Here is an 8,714-nt window from a genome sequence, read left to right as displayed (position 1 = left end):
CCCCAACACAGCATACAATTTTCATTTTTTTTAGTTCTAGCTGTTGTTACGTGTGAAAGAACGCATTAACAACTTATTTTCTCTCGATAAAATTCAAAAAACAATCGTTCAAGAGCCGAGATGACCAAGATACAGATTTTAGCAACCAAAGAAGAAGAAGAAGGTGAGCCGAATTAGGCAAACCCAAAACTGGAAAGCCCAAACAACTACTCGGAATGGCAAGAAAACTAGCCGTTTGAAAAGGAAGAGGGGGGCAAACTGAGGCTTAAAACACCTACCTCTGCAACGCAACGGTCATTTTTTTTTTCAAAAAAAAAAGAGGAATAAACAAATGAATAAATCCCGAACCTCACAAATCATTCTTAAATCTCGCAGAGCTCCGTTCTTCTTCACTTCTCTTTCGCCTTCGATCCCACAAAGAAAACCCAACTCTTCTTCTTCTTCTTCTTCTTCTTCTTCTTCTTCTTCTTCCTCCTCTCTGTTTTCCGTTTTCAGAGTCGAATTTGCTTTCGCGGTCGCCTTCTGATCCGCGGTCTCTCTCTAGCGCTCTCGCTCGCCCGCGCCTGTCTTTCAGCACTCGTCGCGATCGGCGAATCAGAGAACGAACGAAAGAAGAGAGAGAGAGAGAGAGAGGCGAAGAGGAGAGAGATAGGAAGGAAGGAAGGAAGCCATGGCCGCCGTCAACAACTACGCCGAGACCCAGCAAGAGAGGTACCAAGGCAACACTCCCGCCGCCGCGCCGCCTTCCAAGCAGCCTCTCCCGGCGGCGAAGAGCGTCGACACCCAGTCCGTGCTCAAAAGGTCGTCCCCCCGATCACAAAACCCCAACGAATTTGTTTAATTTTCGGCGTTTTGGCCCGGATTTGTGTTCTGATTGCTTTTTGCTTTGTTTCTTCCCCTGGATTAAACAGGCTGCAATCTGAATTGATGGCTTTAATGGTAAGAAATCGCGCCCATCTCCTTTCTATGACACTACAGATTTCTGTATATCTTCTTCCACTTTAAGAAACATGTATCTAATGGCTGTTGGAAGCAACTAACGTGTCGCACAAGTGAGAAATTAGCATTCTTTCTCCATTAGTTGGGGATCAAACTTATCTCACAGTCCAGAACGATCTAGGGTTCAGTAACAAGTTGGGATCTTGAGTTCAATTATGAATTTCATTCCTTTTTTGGGTTTTTGATTGGGATTGGCGTGCGATTGCACGCAGATGGGTGGTGATCCTGGGATATCTGCATTCCCGGAGGAAGATAACATATTCTGCTGGAAAGGAACAATCACCGGAAGCAAGGGCACGGTGTTTGAAGGAACGGAGTACAGGCTCTCTCTTTCCTTCCCAAATGACTACCCTTTCAAGTCACCAAAAGTCAAGTTCGAGACCGCCTGCTTTCACCCCAATGTCGATGTCTATGGCAACATTTGCTTGGACATTTTGCAGGTGAGTTCGAGATTCTACATATGTATGATTTAGTGTTTCCGACGAGATGAGTTCGTTGCTAAATGCGAGGTGATGGCTGTTGTAGGACAAGTGGTCATCTGCTTACGATGTCAGAACCATATTGCTCTCTATCCAGAGTCTTCTTGGAGGTAATGCCGCAGTAAACACCACTGGACTCTTGATATATTCTTTGTAGTAGTTTGTTTCATCTCAATTGTGTGACCCAGTTCTTTTCTTTCGTTCTGGTTGAATTGGGATCTAACAGAACCAAACACAAGCTCGCCTTTGAACACCCAAGCAGCTCAGTTATGGAGCAATCAGGAAGGTCAGCTTCTTTCTCTGTCTAGTCTACCTTGTCAACTTCGAATATACGCAAGCAATCCAGTTCTCAGATGGGACTTTTTCTTGATTGAATCCGTCTTTTTCTCGTGCAGAGTATAGGAAGATGGTGGAGAAGCTGTACAAACCTCCAACTGCTTAGAGTCCAAGTAGAGAATGGGTTCCTGGAATGTGAGAGGGAAAATATGTTTCAGCCTTTCATTCATTCCCAAAGAGGTCGATATTGACTTGGATTCTTTGGTTTGTTTCGGTGTGTTTTGAGTTTAATTTCCTCAGGCAGATTTTGCCCAGGAAATGCCTCTCTTGTATTGGATGGATGACCATATAAAGATTGAGTTTTTGGAATGGAAATGACTCTCTCTCTCTCTCTCTCTCTCTCTCATTGTGGTTCTTATTGTTATTCACATATATGCAACCTTAATGTCAATGACAAACACAAGGCTCTAATTGTCCTTAAAAATCACTTTATGGCATCTTTCTTGGCCAAACATGCTGATCATCTCGAAGAGTTTCTACATACTCTCTCCGCATATATATATAAAAACTTTTTTCAGGTGCTAAATATCTTGAGCTTGTCTAATTTCTCGTTTTTCGGCTTTTTTCTTTTGGGGCTAATTGGAACCTGAAGAGACATTTTTATTTGTCCCAAATTGATCCTTTCATCAATCATTTGGGTCGTAAATTCCAATGTGGCAATATACAGTGGTGCCACTTTAGTGTTGACCAATGCGCATACATTTATAGTAAGTCAATGTACATGTACTGTCAGATTAAATGAATTTTACGTGAATCACGAGTTGGATTACACGTAAATCCCATCTCATCAGGTGGCCGAGCACGGCACACCATTAGCAACAAGACTTATTTTCTTATTTTTTGTGATTATTTTTCTATAGAAAGTTTTTCTTTCATATTATTTTATTTGTTTCTTTTAGTTTTCAGCATCCACTATTAACGTTTTTTTTTTATTTTTTTTTAATGAAAGAAAATAACTTGAACATAAGGAAAACAATTCTTTCAAGGACCTACAGTGTCTTCTATCCCAACTAGAAAACAAAACAGTCTAGACATATTGCAATTCGCAACTTGCAAGTGCCATCATATTTGCTCTTGCCTTTCCTGGTGAATACAAGAGGACAAAATAGAAAGAACCTTCATTTAAATTTGCTTGGTCGAATGTACAATAAAGATATGAATCCAATGGCATACTATGAACAAGCCTCACCTCTTTCCATTTATAAAGAAGATATGGACAATGCCAGAAGAAAAACAAATGCTACATTTACAGGGGCTATTCGTATAAATATCAAACAATATATATACTTATAGCATCTGTACGGCATCCGGATCGTTGGATGCGTGTGAAGCGGCGAGGAGGGAAGCACCAATTCCCGATCCATCTTCCATCACATTGAAAATCACGTGTTTGGCCACATCTTCTCCCAATATCTCAACCATGGCTTCGTTCAGATACTCCCTGAACATTGAGTAGTTGGTGTATAAACCGCCTTCGATGGCCACGGCGGTTCTCCTCATTTTGACGTCACCTCTGCTCCTCCCGCTCATGATTCCACCGCTACCGTCCCTACCAATCTTCTTTAAAATTCCCACGATACCTGCAGCTGCCAGTCGAGCAGCTCTTCGAGTAACCACATCACACACGTTTACGACCAATTTACGTACTTTCAAGGGGACATCTGGGATCTAGAGGAAGACCCGAGGACACAGGCAACCAAATGAAAGAATTAGAAAGTGTAGACTAACTAATATTACTCAAATAAACATTGCCAACGGGAAAAAGAGGAGAGAATATCAAATAAGCGTGCTTACCTCGAGAATGTCTCTCAAGATTTTTGCGACTTCTGCCAAATCTGGGGAGTCATCCTCATGCATAGTTGCCACCAAAGGTGTCCTGAGATGATAGATATGCAAGAATACTTGAATGTCTGGGTACCACTTATTGTTTCCGGTCCAGAAGTAAAAACTGCTGATATCATGTATGTCAAGCAGTCATTTAACTGATGTTCAGACCCATGCAATGCAAGATTTGATTTCCCACATTCGGTATCCAACAGTACTAGCTAGTATTTATAAGAACTGAAACCTATACTTAACTCTCTTCATCTAAGCACAGTCACAAGCAGAGAGAGAGAGAGAGCATTCAAAATTTTACCTCAATATGAAGGGTGTCAACAACCTGGGAGAAACAGGCCCCAAAATATCGGATTCTTGGGACATCTTGAGTAGTACTCTCCTGACAATATCACCCAGGTACATTCCTGATATCATTTTCTCAAAACCCTACAGCAAAAGCTCCACGTGGTAATATGTTAATTCAAACGTATTGATGCCAAAGCAAAAGAAATAGAAAGAGAGCACAAAACGATACCTGCTCATTTGGGTTGGGGCTATCGGCATCTAAATCAATGTCATATGAAGTTCTCGGCAAATGAGACGACCAGAAATTTCCCCACTCCATGTTTACAACCTTGAAAGAAAATAAGCACGTGAAATCTAAGTCATACAAGATAATTTCAGTAAAAGATGAAAGAAAAGATACCATGCCTCCAGAGGAAGTAAGAATTCCTTGGCATTTAATTATTGCATCCATTCTCTCCACATAGCAAGCATTTGTGCCAGTTCCAATTATCACTGCAGCAACAGTGTCTGCATCATGATAATGTCCCAGAGCTAAAGTTCCCACCGTGTCATTCACCTACTCATCAACAATGAAAATCTCATCAAATCTGCCAAAATTTCAGGTCATAAAAAGCACAAAGTTGACCATTCCATAAGACATAACACGAAAATGCATCAATTCATGCCATGTGTGAGTATACACGTCAAATGAAGGTGATGATCTTTCATAAGCAGGAGATTTGCTAAGATCAGCCGAACTTGATGTGACTCGATCATCTAAAACCTTGCCTCTGGGATTAGCCAACTCAGCCATGCACAGAAGTCCTTCCTTAGCATCTCCATTTTCAATGGAGAAAACCCAACTAGAGTTTCCTTTTACATGAATTATCACCTCACTACAAGATCATCTGACCTAATCCAGACGAACAAACTCCATCTCAACAACAATTATTCATTTAACAGTCTGAGAGAAGTGCATCTGTCAGTCAAAGAAAATAAATAATCGGATAGAAAAAAAAAAGATTAGAAGAAGGGGAAAAAAACCGTGCTAAAATTCAGCATATTACAGAAAAATCCTAATTTATTATATTGCATCGCTGATAGGTTGAAATGCAATTCCGCACTCTTGTATCTAAGTATTACATCTACATAGCAATACACTTCCAATATGCTTAAAAACTCTTTGGCATGATCAACAAAAATAAACACATGAAACTAAAGATGGAAAGTCTACCAGGGCAGAAACGCGCACAGACAGGCCTTTTCTTGTCAATGCTTGTTGTAAACATTCAACCACCTCTTTCCCAACCTGAAAACCAATCAAATTATCCAACTTAAGCAGTTCAGTTGTCCCCCTTTTGCACTGATTAGCAGGAATAAATAATAGCTAAATTGTCGTCCTCATACGAAAAAAATATACACGTTACATTAAAATCTCATAAAGAGAAGGATCTAATCTGAGTTGGGACAATTGTCCAAGAAAACAAAAAAAAGAATCTCGAAACAGGAGTAAAGAAACGAACTACTACCTCCTTAAAAGAGAACCATCGTCACTTGGACCCAAAATTCAGAAGGATACTACCATTACTATCATTAGAACTACTGTCACGAACTTAGACGGAAATGAAGTTTTTTGTAATGCAAAATTACTAGCGATCTAACAAGAAAGGAAAGATGGAAGAAACCAACCATGTCCTCGATAGCAAATCCTTTTGTCCATTTGATCAGAATGCCAGATGAAACAGAGGTTTGCCTAACGGGATATGAGAATGTGAAACCAAGTTCTCTTCTTCTGTCCAACGTAAATGCAGAACCATTTTCTTCTCTTTCGATGAATTCCTTCAATGATGAAGCAACAAAATCAAAAAGATCCTGCAAGGAGTAACTATGTTATGATAAGCACATTGTAAAAACTATAGGGCTCGGGACTACAAAATAGATATATATAAATCTCCCACAATGCTTTAATCAACCCACCTCGGTTGTACCGGTCATCAGATGTTGAGGAATGAGTTGCCGTTTCACATCAAGTACAAGGATCGAGGACCTTTGTCCTCCTAGCTTTACCCTCAACATCCGAAAATAAGTACCTCCAAGATGCAGCGCATAATATGTCCCTTCCTCGCTCCTAAATAGCAACAAAAAAGAAACAGAATTACAAGAGAGAATAGAGTTCCAAATTGCTGGCATTCCCATTCGAATCATCTGCATTGCTCCTTGCATAAGTCAGTTAGGCTAAGGTGACACAAGGCAATAAATTTTCAGTCGTAAAAGTAGCACAGCACTAGACAGAGAACAGGATTGACAATGCCAACGAAACATCATACTGAACAAATGAAATCCCAATTTTCTTAGTCGTGGGACATCCGCTAAAGCTAGACATTTCCTATTCCTCGAAAAGACTGCTCTAAGCATCAAGGAGCAGGAGTCTCTAGTGTTTGAATAAGGACATCAAGAGACAATATTACACTGCGAAAATAAACTGTTCAGGGACGAATAAACAAGAAGCTCGGTAATGACCCGCAATCGGCATCAGGATTCAGCGTATGAACAGTCCAATAGTCAAAGCAAATCCCCAACCAAATCACAAGAAGACACGGGCAAAATCAAAAGGGGACAACAATTTCCTCGTCAACAACAAGAAACATTCCAAGCCCACAGAGCGAGAAATCAAGAATCAAACGACACCAAATAAAAATGGAAAAAGAAATTACCCAGAAGGGAGATTATCGACGAAAGTGAGCAGCATTCTGAGCTTGGAGCCACCCTCAGACGCCAACCCCGCATGCATCTCAACCGCCATGGCGTCCACCACCTGCTTCAGCCTCCCGACGCTCGTCTCGCACCCTTCATCGACCTCCCTCAACAACCCCAAAACCCTCCCCCACTTCCTCCTCCTCCTCACCCTCCGCCCCACCACCGCCGCCGCCACCACGCACGCCGCCGCCGCCGCCCCGGCAGCCGCCACCGCCACCCCCACCTTCCCCATCACCCCCCTCCTCCAGCTCCCCCGTACTCCCTCTCCCCACAAAACGACGCCGTCTTAGAAAAAGCTCAGGGGAGGAACGGACGGAAAAACGAATTGAGCGCGAGCGACAAAGGAAAAGGCGTGTACTTTTCAACTCCTAGCCATCGAAATCCGCCATTTTGATGTACCTCCGATCGTTTACCGGAACAAGATGGTGCCTCCGGACCATGCAGGGCTGTGTCTCTCGTCGTCGCTCCCCCGCCGAATCTGACGACCTCCGAAGCAATATCAGAACGCGCCGGCGAGCGAGAGAGGGCGCGTTTCACGTGTTCCCGGAGTGCTTGCTGGCAATCGGCCGAGTCGCCGGAGGAGTTCCGGAACAGTTTTCCGGTGAGACGACGGCGGGGGCGGCGGCGATGGTCCCCCGGTAGTTCTCTGCGAGGGAAGAAGAAAGAGGCCAGGCCAAGGGCCTAGGGGGGTGGTGGTGTTGGGGGTGTGTGTGTGTGTGTGTGTTTTTTTTTTTCTTTTTTGTTATTTATTTATTTTTCCTTCTTGCACTAAGCGAAGCGAAGTGTGGGAAAGCGAACTAGGTGATATTTATATTCGTCTCGAAATTACCATTTTGCCCTTGAGTTGTCTTTTGTATGTCGGATTCGCGTGCCCTTCTGTTATTCACTTGTTCGATTTTTCTGTGAGATTGTAGAAGTATGTGCGAGTAAATTTCTACTCTTTTTAGAGAGGTTTAGCTGTTGTCCATGTAAATCAAATACTATGTGAAAAAGCATATCGATGTGAAACGGTACAATTAAACGTATAAATTATATTCGAAAAGCACGTGAAAACTTTTCTTATTTTTATACATCTTACACCTTTATCGATCGTGAATGAATTTACTCTTTTAACCGTTCATAAACTGAATGTGTGAGTTCTTTAAAACATCGGTACATTACTTAAGAGAAAAAAAAATTTAATAAACAAGGAGTTAAAAATAAATTACAATGGGCAGTTGCAATTTTCCTGCGCTCTTTTGGTAAATATCTATTGCGTCGCACACGAGGGTATACTATGCGAAATTTCCTTTTCTCAATAATACACTCATGACCCCTTTATCGAGTTGAATGAAAAAAACGAAAATCCCGGACATATTATATTCATAAGAGAACAATCAGCTATTGAAAAAAATAGTTTTTCTTGTTTTGGTGGCCTAAAATATCATCGTTCTGTATAGATATAGATATATATATATATTATGGTATTTTTATAATATATCATAACGTGACCTTATTGTAATTGCGCTCAATTTTAGCCATGAGTAAGTTAAATAAATACTTTAGAAAGCAGCAATGATCATGCACCTATACCGTATGATATCACAAAGATTGACTAGGGGTTGATGAAAAATGAAACAACTCATTTTACAATGAAAATTTAATCACCCGAATATCGAATTCCGTGATATTTTTTAAAAAGAGAAATTTCATGATAAGCTTTTCCTCGGACGATTTTCCGCCATTAAAACATAGAATTGAAAAAAGAAGTCCCTCGTTTCCTCTTCCGTACCGAACCAAGGGCATAATAGCTTTTCAATTTCCAGCGGAAAGGTCGCTGCTGGTGCGGAATGACGGAATTGCCCCTCGCCCGTGCGCTTTATCATGGCCAAAAGTGGGTCGGTGCTCGTTCTAAAAGGCCGTATTGATTGCGTTTGACTCCAAATTGATGGAGACGGTTGCTCAATCGGCGGAGTTTAGGGCACGCCGGTGGCCTTTCGACCATCACTTTATTATTATTATTATTACTACTACTATCGTTATTATTTAATTAATTTGTGC

At 41.5% G+C, this 8,714-nt stretch overlaps 2 protein-coding genes across 2 annotated transcripts; one reads left to right on the top strand and one right to left on the bottom strand.

Moving 5' to 3' along the window:
- Positions 1-427: 427 nt before the first annotated feature.
- LOC115676094 (ubiquitin-conjugating enzyme E2 20) lies at positions 428-2,129 on the top strand. The gene is made up of 6 exons (XM_030598969.2): positions 428-801; positions 912-939; positions 1,212-1,439; positions 1,525-1,588; positions 1,705-1,764; positions 1,874-2,129. Exons 1-6 carry the CDS (start codon positions 671-673, stop codon positions 1,918-1,920), a joined length of 558 nt encoding a protein of 185 aa, XP_030454829.1. The 5' UTR covers positions 428-670; the 3' UTR covers positions 1,921-2,129.
- Positions 2,130-2,912: 783 nt separating this feature from the next.
- On the bottom strand, positions 2,913-7,397 carry LOC115676086 (hexokinase-3). The gene is made up of 9 exons (XM_030598957.2): positions 6,632-7,397; positions 5,895-6,045; positions 5,607-5,789; positions 5,152-5,226; positions 4,339-4,494; positions 4,168-4,266; positions 3,952-4,079; positions 3,609-3,690; positions 2,913-3,482 (listed from the first exon to the last, which is right to left on the bottom strand). Exons 1-9 carry the CDS (start codon positions 6,904-6,906, stop codon positions 3,102-3,104), a joined length of 1,530 nt encoding a protein of 509 aa, XP_030454817.1. The 5' UTR covers positions 6,907-7,397; the 3' UTR covers positions 2,913-3,101.
- Positions 7,398-8,714: the final 1,317 nt, after the last annotated feature.

The sequence above is a fragment of the Syzygium oleosum genome, unplaced genomic scaffold, assembly GCF_021117445.2.
Source record: "Syzygium oleosum isolate NSW1041296 unplaced genomic scaffold, Sole_v2.1 Sole_v2.07, whole genome shotgun sequence".
Taxonomy (NCBI): domain Eukaryota; kingdom Viridiplantae; phylum Streptophyta; class Magnoliopsida; order Myrtales; family Myrtaceae; genus Syzygium; species Syzygium oleosum.
Note: the sequence above shows the minus strand (reverse complement) of the source record. Positions and strands in the feature narration are given on the sequence as shown.

Bases quoted from the DNA above. Each gene is read 5' to 3' on its own strand.
- LOC115676094 (XM_030598969.2), top strand. From the start codon at position 671: ATGGCCGCCGTCAACAACTACGCCGAGACCCAGCAAGAGAGGTACCAA. The intron at 940-1,211 runs GTAAGAAATCGC...GATTGCACGCAG, and splicing joins CTGAATTGATGGCTTTAATG to ATGGGTGGTGATCCTGGGAT. The intron at 1,440-1,524 runs GTGAGTTCGAGA...TGGCTGTTGTAG, and splicing joins TTTGCTTGGACATTTTGCAG to GACAAGTGGTCATCTGCTTA.
- LOC115676086 (XM_030598957.2), bottom strand. From the start codon at position 6,906: ATGGGGAAGGTGGGGGTGGCGGTGGCGGCTGCCGGGGCGGCGGCGGCG. The intron at 5,227-5,606 runs GTTGGTTTCTTC...ATTGGTTTTCAG, and splicing joins GATTTGCTATCGAGGACATG to GTTGGGAAAGAGGTGGTTGA. The intron at 4,080-4,167 runs GTATCGTTTTGT...CTTTTGCTGTAG, and splicing joins GCCCCAACCCAAATGAGCAG to GGTTTTGAGAAAATGATATC.